The 15,082-nt window shown below is 38.6% G+C and overlaps 1 protein-coding gene across 2 annotated transcripts in view; it reads right to left on the reverse strand.

Annotated features, from left to right (window-relative positions):
* Positions 1–42: 42 nt before the first annotated feature.
* Positions 43–15,082, reverse strand: part of LOC145769563 (5'-3' exoribonuclease 1-like) — a 34,812-nt gene continuing 19,772 nt past the window's right edge. For both annotated transcript variants that reach the window (XM_082581217.1, XM_082581218.1), the window contains 10 exons: positions 7,197–7,257; positions 6,488–6,542; positions 6,161–6,249; positions 4,818–4,915; positions 4,294–4,416; positions 3,139–3,289; positions 2,080–2,203; positions 1,385–1,530; positions 1,148–1,254; positions 43–604 (listed from right to left, as the gene is read on the reverse strand). In XM_082581217.1, coding sequence (XP_082437343.1) covers positions 389–604; positions 1,148–1,254; positions 1,385–1,530; positions 2,080–2,203; positions 3,139–3,289; positions 4,294–4,416; positions 4,818–4,915; positions 6,161–6,249; positions 6,488–6,542; positions 7,197–7,257 — 1,170 coding nt within the window. In that variant the 3' untranslated portion in view covers positions 43–388. The remainder of the gene's footprint in view (positions 605–1,147; positions 1,255–1,384; positions 1,531–2,079; positions 2,204–3,138; positions 3,290–4,293; positions 4,417–4,817; positions 4,916–6,160; positions 6,250–6,487; positions 6,543–7,196; positions 7,258–15,082) is intronic.

A 15,082-nucleotide genomic window follows, 5' to 3' on the forward strand; every position in this document is an offset into this window, starting at 1 on the left:
ATCTACAGAAGACAGGTGCTTGTTTCTAAACCAACTGCAAACCAAAACGAATTGAATTTATTTCGGAATTCCCGTTTAAAAGCAACTTCTACATAATCAAAATGCTGTCGAACCAGCGAAAGAAAGGATGCCGCGTAAGTACATTAAAAGTAAAATCAAAGCACACGAGCATACAAACACCACTACATCGCTGGCTAATAAAAATACAATACCTATTATGAATTAAACGTTTTTATCCATGCTGCTTTATGCGCCTCCAATCTATACAACAAAACACAAGCTTTTCCAGGTATAGGCTGATACATGATTTATACGGCATAGTTTCGGTATATAGTGTCAGAATAATTAAAGTTACCATAAAAATGATTGAATACTGGCAATTTGCAGCTTATTTTGTTGGCGAGGCAAAAGAAATTGCCAGTTTCGCTTTGGGCTTTTTTGGCTTGCTTGCAGATGACTTAACTACGCCACCAGAAGGGGTAGAAGAGCTTTCGGATGAAGCAGGTGGTGGTGGATTGTCTGATAGAACATAGTTGGCAGAGCCTGTAGGCTCTATGTGAGGGCTCTGCGTAAATGGCTGAGAAACTGCAATCGGGTATTTTACCTAAAAAATAAAAAAATAAAGGTTTATCAATCATACATCATCCTACGTAGGCTATGTTAAAAAGAGTTCGATTGTGCAAGGTACATACGATATCTACATGCAATGTACCTACTACCAAAAATGACAATCTTTCACGTAAATAATGAGTAGACTACGGTACCGTACAACAAAAAATTCTCGCTCAGCAGGTTTCAGTTTTTTGACCAGACGTCGTTTTTATTATTGTTTTTTATTCCCAGACTGTAAAAACTTTCGAAAAGCTGAGCCCTGACAGTGCTTTGGACCATTGACGCAGCCCCTGTCACCGAGGTTGACAGGGTGAAGTTTCCGCTTTTGTTGTTACATCTACTGGGTATCTAATGTTTATTGCTTAACTTTGCAACTTGTTCATTGGCAAAGTCGAGTGTTCATCCAGCTGAGCTATAAAGGAACTCCTAAGCTTTGACCAGGCCACTGGAGTAGCAGCATCACCAGCGGAGCGAGAAAGAACCGATGCAATTCCAAGTTTCAAAGTGACTTGATAAATGCCACGAGTTTTCCTACCTGTGATGGAATGAACGGGTTATTGTTCACGAATACGGGTTTAATGGAATCCGACGTGCTCGAGGGGGGGCCTACAGGAGCCAAGGTGTAGTGCGATTGAGGCAGATCTGAAAACAGCCAAAAATACTTTTAATTCTCTGAAATCATTTTTCTGGTTGCAAGCTCACAAACTTCCGTATGTCATTTTCATTAAAAAAAAAGGTTTTGGTGGTTTAATAATCGGAATAGAAAACTAACCGAAGGTCGGGTGCGCTCGGGGGACAAAAGGGGGCGTGTACACCCCAGGCGCAGCAGTGACGGGATAAAATGGCTGTGGTGGGTGAAATGGAAGGCTGTGGACTGGTGGTCTTGGATATATTATCTTCCCGCCTGGGGCGACGGACCTGCCAAACAAATCTTTTAAAATGATTTTATGAATAAATTGGCGAACGCATACACAAATTGACATAGACAACTTACGTGGTGGCTGTGGCCTGTTCGAGTCATCGACTCAACTCCACGGCCTGAGAAACCAGCTTATCATGACATGAAATGGCATTAATAAGATTTAGAGATAGTTTGATGTACGAGCTTAGCATCTGTTAATTGAAAGCAGCATTGGTCGTGACGTTAAGTTACGGACCAAAGTCAGGCCGGGATCAAAACATGGCCCGCGTTTGCAGCCTAGACCACTCTTTCAGCCAAGTGTTTATGTAATTTAAATGGGACGAAACAAGCATGAAATACCTCTTCGCAGTCAGTCAGGTTCCCGACCAAATTAATTTGTCAAAGAGAAAAATTACAAATTTGCCACTTTTGCATATCTGTTTGTTTTTAGTGTTTGTTGTGTTAGAATGGTCGTCAGCCACTGCTTGGCAAATCTCAATGATTTTAATTTTACGCTAAAAAAAAAACAATGAAAAATTCAAGTGGTTCCGCCACTCTCGACTTACATGAAGTTATTTATCACAGCCGGATGCATCCCAGAGAGAGGTATGCGAGGAGGGGGCACAGAAAATGGAATTCCTGCTGGACTTGATGATAACATGTACGGTGGAGGTGGAAGAACTTTGCCATCTGGAAACAATAAGTCGAATATCACTATAATTATCGACAAAAATAAACGTTATTTCCTGTTGAAATAATGTCATTTGTGCTTATATCTGACGATTCAAAGAACCCATCAATGGACGTACAAAAACTACGGAAACCAGTGACGTCATATTAATTTGAATACAAGGAACAAATGAAGCATAGCTCCACAGCAATAATGGAAATAGCTGGGTTGAAAAGCCCAGCCAGCAGTCTCTCTTTTTCACACTTATTCCAACGAAAAAGGGGCGGATTTTGAAAGCTGCTTGTGGCGTTTTACTGATTCGCAACTTTAGTTCAAAGTCAAGCTGTTCCGCGCTGTCACAAAGACAGATGCTGTTTCAACAAGTTGTTCGGTAATCTAACTCATTCAGATAACGCGTGCCCATTTCGAGAGTGATAAAAGTTGTACACCTTGCTCTGCCAATGTGGCTGCGCTACTGTCAACCGCAATTTGAAAGATCGCCTCAAAACCAAGTGGATCAACTTTAGCCACAATTTCCAAACGCCATAAAAGATGTAATTTTCAGCGTTCATTGAATTGATTTAAACCAATAATGTTGGTCGAATACAACACGCCAGAGAAGCAAGGGAAGGCAGTTTTGTCGAGCACCTGGTAAAAATTTCGCACCCATTCCTTCGAGTCACGCTAGTACCTTTATATGGCCAGAGAAAGAAGTAGGAAAACGTACCCAGAATGAGCTTAATACATTTCGTATTTCGTAGTCTACTACGAAATAGTCCACAAAACCCTTTTCGTGATTAAACAGCTGCAAAGAAGAGATGTAGCTCCGCTGAGAAAGAAAAAATTCACGTTAACCGGTGGCATGGGGCCTGCAGCTGGTGACGCTCCTGTGTAGTTTTGTGATGCAAAGAACAATCATAATCTAAAGGATCGTTTACACATGATGTTTCTTTACCTTGTGTATAGTGGTATGGCTGCCCCCGACCAGTGACGTCATTCACAAAGTAGTGAGGATAGGAGACCATCATGCTGGGGTGCACAGAAGGCCCTCTGAGGGAAGGAACACTTTGTGGTATGACCGGTACCTGCTGGGCGATGCCTTCTTTCTGTAATACAAAAAAAAATCCTGACAACGTTTTAAGACAATAAACTGATTTGTGTCTTAGGGAAATTTTGAGGCAAAGTAGAAACAATAAAAAAAACAAAGTATACAAAAATTTTTTTCCAAAATTCAAAGAGAAATAAAACGAAAGATTTAACTGCACAGCCAATGCAAATCAACGGCTTCACCCAGTGGTTCTTAACCTTCTTACTTGGCACCACTTTGAAATAGCAAACTAGTTCTCGCATCCCCTTCTTGATTAACTAAAAAGCAACAATCATCTCAAATGTGGGTCAATAGGCAAGTAAACAAGTTACAGCTTCTTGGGTCATATCATGCGCCAAAATTATTCATGCAACCCCTGTGAGAAGATCTCGCACCAATAAGTAGTGCGAGCACCCCTGATGAAGAAACCATGGCTTGAATGTGTCTTGATTATATAACAGTATGATTGATTGAAGCATAGGCGGAAATATCAGGTGACTGCGATTTTATACGCAGATTCATAACGAAGCATGTAAACATTACTACGAAAAGACAAGAGACGCTAACAGTTTTCTTGGCAAAAGATCGACGTCTTTTTTAACGCATCTAACAGCACAATATACATGTAAAGATTTCTTATGGACATCTTATGTGCGTGACTCAATACATTCAAACAATCACCTGACAATATTTATTGCATCACGAGCACACGTAAGACTGTTATGCTTTGATGATAACGAATAACTTCCGCAATCTGCAAGCGGAACATGTCTACACCTAACTTGCTAATGGGCCCTTGTGACATCGATTTTGCGTCTGTGGACGTCAGACGACTTGGTTTGCTGAATGTGATCTCAAAGCTTTAGGTGAAAAAATCTACTAGCCCTTGCAAGAAAAATGCATTTAATCAGGAGATTCGTATTCAGTTGCTTACTTCAACAAAACTTCTATAAGGATAATAGGATATACTTTGTCACAAGCTGATGACACGTAAGTCAAATCATGGCTTGGACAAATACTTACAAGATGCTGAAGAGCCAAAAACGCGACTTCTTCCATGGCTTTGTCTCTTGTGGAATGTGAAGAACTTTTAAAACTTAATCCATTCCCAAGTTGAACCGTAGATGCAAGAAACTTCTCTTTGCCCTTCAACAAATATTCGCTCATATCACATAGTATCTAAGCCACTATCCTACACCAGACCATTTCAATGCCATTGCACGATAACAGTATCTCTGATTAACTTTTCTAACAAATAGCAATATTATAATTAACAAATCTCTATCAAAGAAAAATTACATGAATTGAGCATGTCAAACAATCAGAAATATATAGCGTTTTAACTGATTAATGTTAATACGATTGATTTTCTTGAGTGTACCACATCAAGTGCCAATGAAATCTAAAAATAACTACAAATTAAGCAACCAGGCTTGAATTTAACAGAAAAAATTAAAATGTTGTTCTTCGAATAGCAACACCTGAGGTGTTGTATGTAATAGGTTATGTTAGACTCTTAGAGGTATATCAGTCTTGTTGACACTAACTTTTTCTACGTCACAGTAAGTGTACACCGGAGGAAACATATTGCGACTTTGACACCATTTTAGCAGTTCTTCCATACGTGAGTTGATGCCAGCTCCATCTACACATAGAAAAAACGCAATGATATATATAAATTCCAAAATGTGATCCTTGTTAACAAATTTACTATGTCTTGAATTTTGCAGATTTCTGATAATAGCGGTCCTGATACATTTAATAAACGCTGTGTCGACAAACAAAACACTAGTCATATATCATCATGTGCCGTCTCCGAAACAAAGGTTGGCTGTCAATTGCTTCCACACGTCACGTTCATCCGCTTCTCTTGGCGGCGAGTCGGTTTAGATGTTTGGGCAAGGTGTCGAGCAGCCATTGAATCGATTCGTCATCCAGTTCACGCACACCATTTGGCGCATGGTAAATGGCGCAGTTGCAGATGGTGTGGTCTGCGGTTTGTTCCTCCTTGCCACACTCACAGACCGCGGATGGAGCCATTCCCCATTTGTGCATGTTGGAGCGGAATAGTCCGACGCCAGTGCGCAGGCGGTTGAGCCGCACCAAGGCCTGTGATGATCGACGATGTCACCAGGTGAAATTTTTACAGCACTGTACTGCGTATATACTTTGGGTATTATCTTCAAGAACTTTCACGTCTGACAGTATGATTTGTATAGCCATGATAGGTATTCGATTGCAATTTCGGCAACGTTATTGGAGACATGACGTGGATTTGTACAATATTATAAGGCCAAGTCTGGACTTGTTGAGAAATATTGCACATGTGATTTATTGTAGAAAATTAGATCTTTACGCAAGGATAGTCTGGAGCTGTAAAATGTTTACAGACCCATAGCTAGTCAGTTATACACTAATCGTGTGCTGCCTTCACGTAAAGTGCCCTTAAATTGTCTTGCCAGCATTTCCGCAGATTGTCGTGTGGTTTTGTTCTCTCAACAAGCTATTGTTTTTAACGACTAAATATACAAACCAGTAAGCGCTTCACCATGTGCAAAAATGTCTAGTTCCTGCAGTAACAGGTCACTTCGACAAACATTTATAAAAAGACACTTCCGCAAAACTAGGATTAGCTTTTGGCCACGCGTAACAGTTTGTTTGTTTTGTTGGCGAAAAAAAACCAGCAAAGCTGATATGAAACTATACGCATTTTTGAAAAAACTATATTCCAAGATAATTTAGTTCGCTGAATCGAAGAAAATGTCAAGAAAGCTGATCAGTGTGCCATAAAGCTTTTTTTAAATGATGCAACATAAGCTGAGCTATCAGTGTCAAATCGAGCCTCCTCTCTGGTTAGTAAATAACTTGTGCACCAGCCAATAGCACAAACCTGTACAAGATTCTTTCACTGAAGGTGGTCTGTCGTCATCTTCCGAACTGACGTCATTGTCAGATTTCCTCTCGTTGTCCGATTGAGAGCTATGAAAATTTTGTGAATAACTTCAGCGGCGAAATAGCAATCACAGTAGGATTAGGTTTTATGAAAAATTTGAGTTTAAGTGCGGAAATAACAACCATTTGATAGGAAAAGTAGCATTTTGCCAATACCCAGTCGCTAGCTCACGATAGGTACCGAACTAACATACTTCTGAGCGTCGTGCAGGCACTTTCAGCTCTTGACAACGAAACAGACAATCTAAATTAACATTTCACTCACGTTCCGTCTTCAGCTTTTTCGACTTCTTCTTCATTAGCTTTTAAAACCTTTTCGTCTGAACAACAACGCAATCGATGAATACAAATGGACCAAGTGTCATGCATATTGCAAAGCAGCGTGGCAATAGACACACAGTGGAATAAGCAAGTGAAACTTGTCATGCACCTCTCTGCAATCCTTTTTAATAAGCGATCCAACGGACGATTTGACTTGGTATGGAATAGAAACAGTAAAAAAATATCATCGGAAAATTATTAAAAGTTAGGACCATGATTCAAGGCTCTAAAACTAATTGCGCAGCCAACATCGGTTCAGTGATTTGTACAAGAGCTTCCAGGTTTGTTATATGGTTCATCTCTTTTCCTATGAGTTGGTCATAAAGGTTGGATTAATAAATTTGGCCAAATTAAAAAGGGGGTCCTATAGTGAGGGTTATATAAAGGGGGTCCACAACAATAGAAAAGGATCGTTAAAAAGCGATTTCAAAATAATTTTGTCTCAGGAGAATCAAACTGTTTTGGTAACATTTTGAAAAATTTTCTCGGAGGCCCTGCAAGTGAAAGAGCACAGCTAATGCATGAATTACTGTAAAGATTAAAGATTAGTTCAGCTTTCTTCTTCCTCAATTCGAGAATAAACGCTGACAAAATTGGTTGATCAATCGTTGCAAACTACAATGAATCATCAAAAATAAGAGCAAACTTCAAACCTTCCTTCAGCTTCTCATCTTCGCCGATGCTCAAGATTTCACACAACTTGTCTGTTCCTTCCTGGAAAAAATGACATAAAACAAATCTAAATAACGCAATCTTCTATCAGTTGTGGATCCAGAGGGGCACACGGCCACGTGCCTCCCCCCAAACAAAACATAGAATTTTTCCTGGATTTTACAAAAAAAGCGGAATTGGGCACGTCGCACGTGTGCTGAAAATCAGCAGCGAATTCAAGGAATACCAATTAGTAATGTGTCCGTCAAAAAACTAAAAAAAATACGGGCTCATTGTGTTGCAACATACCAAGCAGAATAATCACAGCCTTTCTAACAATTTTTTTCTTCTCAAAATATACATTAATGTCATGTGTTTCAAGTGTCACTTCATTTGAATTATGCATTCCTTCCCTTAAAGGCTATTCCAAACCTCATCAAAAAATAAATTATTGAAATCCTTATGTTATTAAAAAAAATATTTTAAATCTAATTTTATTGATGAACCAAACCTTTTAACTCAAACTTCTATAAAATTGTAACTGTGACAGGGTCGTAACTGCTGCCGAAGCACCGGGGCGGGGCCCCAGAGCAAAGGGGTTCCGCATTACTACATTTTATTGTAAAACATTTAAGTTAAAAACTAAAGTAGACTTGTTTTTTTGTTTTGTTACGAATTTACATGTAGCCTATAATGTTTTTATGCATGATTTTCGTTTATTGCTTGATTTTTTTGACATTGCTTACTTAGGACCCCACTCTAGCCATTGAATGTTTGTGTTTGGCTCGGCTCATTTTACTCTTATGGAACTTATGTGTTGATACTGAATCAAACATCATTTTCGGAAGACTCTGGTTGACTACAATTTAGAGTGAAAAGAAATCAACGCGGAGCACAAAAGAAACTACCTGAAAAGAAAAAAATAGCTGAGGCAGCCAAAAACTGCCAGCGATTGAGTTCGTGCTGATTCAGCTAAAAACATCAAGGCATAAAAGTGATTTTGCCACAGCTGAGCAAGTAGTTTCGGTACCACGCAAAATCTCGATCACAGGATAGATATTATTCTGCATATTTTGTTCAAAAAAGTTTAGCTATGCCCAGGGCGGTGGTGTCAAGGGAAAAACATACGACTCCGACTCTTCAGTTTATCGACTCCGGCTTCAGTATTGCCAGATTTTAGAGGGTTGCCACATTATTCTGAAATTTTGTCTTTTTTCATTGTTTAAAAAAATAATTTCCTACATTTGTAATCAACGGCGACTTTGACAAAACTGACAAGAACCAACACTTCTATTTTTTGGTAAAGATTTGGACCCCAATACAGAGAATTAAAAACAATATTTTGAAAAGGCGTAATGCAAACAAAATTTTTGTTGTTTATCGTTTTTTTATCAAACCAGAGTCGGCCATTTTTTTGATGACTCCGACACGCCAAAATCCCATCGATTCCGACTCCAAAACCCTAGTTATACCCATGAATAAAGTGGGTCTTGATAATGAAGAAGATAAGGCGTCAGCAATAGAGAAATAGAACCTACTCCTCTTCTTGTTGATACTCTTCTAATAGTTTCAACAATAAAATACGAGCAAAAAAATTCGGATACTAATATACTGTTATTGGTAGATGAGATATGCAAGCAAAAATGATGATCTTCTCGCTATTATCGCAAACTCAAATATCAATAAAGTAATTATTGCAGCAGGTCCCAAACAACCTATTGGACCTTTTCATTAAGATCCTTTCCAAAACGTTGGGTTCATTTTTAACAAACTATATGTAGCTTATTATCTAACACAATCAGGTCTAAAACTACAAAGATATTGGCTATGGTTAGATTTTCACCAAGCATGGACCGTGTTTACTGTAAACCATACTCCTTGATTTATCATGAAACTACCTCTTCATGGACTTCTAACACACTTCTAAAGTCATGAGACATAACAGGTTTAAAGAACTGGAGGAATTTATCGCGGCAAATTCGAGGTCATGAAAGCTTCGCTCATCATGCGCAGACGTATGTCATATTTAAACAATGGAGAAACGTTACCAACAACAGATAAACGTTGCAACAGTGCTAGAAACAACAGCAAATGCGTTACACGAGTCTTCACTGGAAAAATGTAGGTACAAAACAATGAGGTCCATATTAGATGTTTGTACTGGGACCTCAACTGAAGAACTATGATGATTATGGTCACATTGGTCACAAAGTGTGCGTTTTCAACAAAAAAGAATTATTGCGCCACTAGTTACTAAAAAGATAAGACCAAAACGAAGTAAAATTTGTCAACAATTTTTGGGGTAAGCCTCCAGATCTACAAACTAACATCTTTACTTTTTTTGAAACTCAACTTTTGCATTATCTATTCTCTTAGAAATTTTTGTTTTGTTGAGTGCTCCTCCCACTCAAGTTTTGTGCCCCTTCATTTTTTTTCTAGATCTGCCACAGTCTTCTATATGTAAAACGTGAAGTCAGAAACGCAGCAGAAAAAGTTGGAAAAAATAAAATAATAGAAAGCGTAGCTGGAGGTTTCAAGAATGCATACAAACAATATTAGCAATTTGCAGAAGTAGAACAATCAGTTATTGAACGTAGGCTATCTTTATTCTGCCTTGATCACATACCATGATACAAAACCATCGAAATGTTAGTCATTCCGACAACAATGCTAATTCACAACAATAAAAATCATTTAAAATCTCGCACAGGTCAGTTATCAGAATGAATGCTGAAGCACAATGAAACCGCACGTGAGTAAAATATGAGTAAAATACCGAGTGCAATCTGCGTTAAACAACGGGATGGATTAGTCAGATAGGCTGATCTATCGATTTGCAAAATTTTGTTGTTGTTTGTGCGTTCATGTCACCTGTACCTTGTACGGTTCCTCGTTATAAGGTAACGAGAAGTTACTTAGCATAAGAATTAGGAGTAAAGTATCCTGTTAGCACGTATTCCGTTTTTCTGATTTCCTGCTGACCAGCTAATAGAATGAGGGCTAAAGAGTCGGATAAAAATATCAGACGATGCAATTTTTAACAACCGATTTAGGAAATTTCGAAACCCTTTCGATTACCAGCACCCTGATTAAAATTAAAACACACGCGAGACTATGAAATCATATTGACAGTTAGTTAGGTACCTTTATATACCAATCGAATTCATCCCAGTATCTTGATCCCATGCTGGGGATTGAGCTTACTGCGAGCAAGTTATTTGTTGAAAAGCTCAATAGAAATGTGCAGCATATACTCCAAGCAACAATATTCTCAAAACGACTATCATAACCATGCGGAGTATGCATAACTACGAGGTACGACCAGTTGTCATGACAACAGGAACAGTGACATAAACTGGACAGTTTACAAGACGTCGCCTACTAAACAAGTGTTGTTTGCCTGCACTGGAAATATCGAAAAAAGACTGTTCAAGTTGCGTTTGTGAATCAATCCAGACGGAAAAATCTGTCGCTTTTCAAAAATGAGGGATTTTCCTGTCTGGGAATAAACGTTTCCAACATAAGTATTATTCCAGCTAGCAAAACTAGTCCTTTTCACATTGATTCAACGTCTGGTGACGTTAAAAAGAACCAGCTTTGCTGACAGCATGCTACTGACGATAACAGTTCCTTTAAAATGGTTCCCACCATGGCCTTTAGAGTTGCGATTAGCTATGCCACATTTTGTGAGCAAATTCTGAACGGCCTACTTTTGTTTTCTTGATCTTTTCAAAAGTAAAAAACTTTAGTGTTTGTTCAGGTTACTGACAGTTCGGATTTTTTTCAAGTCCAACTTTAGCCCTGGTTTTAGGATACAACAGGGTATTCAAAGACCTCTGGTAAAAAAAATTGAAATTTACGTCCAAAACTTTTGAAATTTCCGTTTAATCATGTGCGGTAGATTGACTGTTTTGCATTATAGTGTTGAGGTTTGCTTGAGTTTGCAGAACTCCGGCTGCATGCAGTGCTCTATTGGTGCTATTTGTGCATAAAGTTTTACTATTTTTGTTTGTAGCATTATCAGGCCAAAACAACTACAAAACTTTCCCGAACTAAAGTAGGCCGTTCAGAAATTGCTCACAAAAAGTGACATAGCTAACCGCAACTCTAAAGGTCACGTTCCCACAAACACATAGAGAGGATACTCAACATTCAACACGCATCACAGGTAGACAGAGATTTTTGTAAGTTTTGGAGAGCGGTAAGCGCACAGGGTTGTTTCATCACAGCCCAGGCAGGAGTGAAACAATATGTAAACAGTCTTGGGAAACAGATGGTGGCAAGATTTAAAGAAAAACAAAAAGATATAGCTTTAAACCAAGTTTCTTGTAAGCATAACAAAAACAGGGGGAAATTACTCAAGAGTTAGTTTAAAAATACAGCACAGCACAGTTTCTTAACCAATGAGCATGAACTTGCAAATATTAAATGCAAATATAGCTATTAAAAGCACAAGGTTTTCTGATGCCAAAAACACCGATACAAGCTAATGAATGGGTGTATGGTACTTCTGCCTTCAATGGATAGAAAGAATACTTCTTGGTACTATAGTTACAGTACCGGTAGTTTATGATACTATAAATACTACATTAGGGGTGAAATCACACCTGTAAGAATGAGAAGATATTGTCCAGAAGGCTAACGCTGTAGCACACATCTTTTCATATATTCTTAACAAATTTCTATGGTGGAACTTATAAAGCACAACAATTTTACAATGACCGGAATACCTCTTAACTATGCTGCTACAGGAAGTGCCGTCTATTCGTTAGAAAAACTTGGATCGTTTGCTAAAAGTGTTTAGGCTTAAACTTTTTGGTCAAGGTCCTTAGAAAGATGCGCATGCTGCCATATAACTTTAGTCACAAGCATATTATTGCAGGCAGTCTGTTTTTCCACAACATTTAGAATGTACTGTACTCTTAATGGCTGACAAGGATGACTCCTACGTAATTATTTTACTTGACTGGTCAACACAAAACATCTTCTTTCGTCATATCAATCTCAAGGTTTAAAGAAGTAGTTAGCCTACCAGTCCCATTGTGCAGATATTGTGAGAGACGAGAAGGACTGACAAAAGTTTGTTGCTGGCCTGTGCCACAATTGAAAACACCATGGTTGGTAGAACCTTAGCAAACTACTTTTCTTCGCGTCCGAAAGTAACCAACTTTTAATGTGTCAGATCACTTCTCACTTTTTACACACGTAGGCTTCCTTCTAACGCTCCAGCACTGTCCCAGCTAGTAAAACCCTTTCTTTACTGACCCAACGTCTGCAGACGTTGTATCAATGCAAAAGAATATGAACCTGCTATGAGGGGTATTTTGAAAACCAGGAAGGTCCTTGATAAGTTCTATTCAACTGTCTTTGCAACTGTTCTGTGAAGCTAAAAGCTTCATGCTTTATGCAGTTTTAGGTTAAATTATCAGTGAAAATATACGTAATAAATGCTGCAGGTTCATCATAAACCAATCTGCAACGGCAGTGGAAAAATAATAAACTACTTTTGCAAAGCTAATCCACACACAACTCCTTACCACGTTGACCTTAATTTTACCATCGTTCTCTAAAACAGTTCTATTAAAGCAGAGAATATAACTCAACTACTGTTGCTAATAACACTCATAGCACGGCGAATAGTGTCACATCAGCACGATTGGTAACAGATGAATTTAAACCTTAAGCGCAATCACCACCAGCCTCAAATTTATCTGCATGACCTGTATGAAGCATCTGTAAGCTTTCACCAAAGCTCGGTCTTTCGGCATGAAACAATCCTGCTTCACATGATCACACAGTGACGGCAATTCACAGCTGTCTTAACGCTACAGCAATAGTAACATATCTAACATAAACAACTGAGTGCTTGATTGGAACTATAATCCTAAGTAAGCACAGAACTAACCTAGTAGCACTGAGGTTTCTGAATGCGGTTGCGATACTTCCTTTCGGGAAGTGCTTGCTAGTAAAGGTAACTACATATCAGCTGCTTGAGTGGGCACGTGAGCAATCAATGGCCACAAGTCAATCGGCCAATCAATTCTTACCACTCAGTCCCTTTAACAAGTCTAGATGGCGTTCGCTTGACGCATTAATTTCGTGAAATTGTCAACAGAATGTTGATATAAAAAGAAACGCAAATTAAAGAAATGTTTCGCAGTGAGGTTGATGTTCGTGTGCACGTATTTCGCTTTGTTACTTTTTATGTGTATCTCTGCGTAGTCGCAAAGTTACAGAATGTAACCTTGGTGCCAAAACGTCACGAAACAAAAGATTTAATCTGTCCTGACGCAGCTTGCTTAAGTTTCCTCTGACGTTTTATGGAAAATACAATGCATTATTATTGTGTTTGTTAGCCTTCGTATATACTATCTTCGGCGACTTCTATTTTAAAGTGATAAGCTAAGTAACCATCAAACAATCTAACCCACAGGCTCTTGGTTTCGATTGAAAGATGAACTTCTTTAAAAGTTTGCTGGGCTAAAAATGAAGTAGAATGAGGCAGTAACATGGTATGAAAAGTAGACAGAACGAAGCGATTTGTGTCAAATGCCACAAACAACAATGATACCGGAGAAAAAATTAAGAATAACTTCCGTTGACACATTGCACTTCAAATTTAGGTTCGCATTGTATAATAGACTTTTTAGAAAGTAACAAACACACATGTTCAATATTAGTCACGTCTTAAGGTAAGTGTTACTATAATCTCGCTCTGCTTATTCCATAGATCTGGCTCTAGCTTCAAATCCAATCCTAAAGCTGGTTTGTTTTTTCGCTGATATCTCGGTCATTAGTCCAAAATGACTTGAAAAAGGTCGGTCATTTTTTATTTATTTCGGTTATTTTTTCAGATGAAAATATTTCCTTTCCAGTACCGTAGCTGATACAAATCAAAATTTGTACTTCCTGACTAGCTAGGTACAACATTAAGTTTCGCTGAAAAACGTTGTCTTGTTTTATCTAAGAAAAGTTAGAACAGACAAACGTTTCTTCAACGTTCATCAGCGAAACTCAACCTTGCAACACTTTTTTCGGACATTTTGACCGAATTGACTATATTTTTTTTTCGGACATTTTGCTAAAAAATCGGTCAATGACCGATAAATGACTGAAAAAAAACCCAGGTCCTAAAGTTTTTGGTACTGTCACGTTGCAGGTCTGCAGCCATTGCAAGCAAGCGCAAATAACTTCCACACATATTCAGCGCCATGTCAGCAACCGGGAACTGTTCCCTATTGTTACGTTGCTGATATGACGAGGCCAAGCATTACCGCGCTTTAACTTTGTTGTTTTCAAGTTGAGCATTGATGATAGAGAATTGCGTGCAGTGACGTATCTTAACTTTAGAAAGCAAACGGATGAGCGCAACGCTCGAAGACCTATTTTAAAACTTGACCCGCAACGGTTCATTTTAAAAATACGTTGTTTTTGTTTTCGCACAAAAAAGTGTTGAGAGTATGCAGTTACGCACTATGACGACTTCTGGCATATTACAAAACGCTTGAAAAAAATTATCTGTTATAATTTCTCAGTCCTATGACCATCAGAATGAGCAGCAAATTTTCAGCATTTTAGCAAATGCCGCAGAAAAAACATACCGATGCCTTAAATCAGGCCTGTGCAAACCGTGGCCCGCGGGCTCAATCTTTTTGGCTCGCGGAAAGGTCCGGAGTTTAAATAATGTGTGGCCCGCGGGTCGATTTTCATTTATGTCTCAAGTTTGCAACGTTTAGTAAACATTATTTGCAACCCGAAAAGTTCAACCAGAGGAAAACTAAACGAGCTTTGCGAGGTAGTTGCGTAGTCATTTTAATACGTGAACAATAGATATCTCCAGTGAACGCAAGTACGGGCACTTGACAGTACAGTAGTATTGTTCGTTTCA

This window comes from Aplidium turbinatum, chromosome 4, assembly GCF_918807975.1.
Source record: "Aplidium turbinatum chromosome 4, kaAplTurb1.1, whole genome shotgun sequence".
Classification (NCBI taxonomy): Eukaryota; Metazoa; Chordata; class Ascidiacea; order Aplousobranchia; family Polyclinidae; genus Aplidium; species Aplidium turbinatum.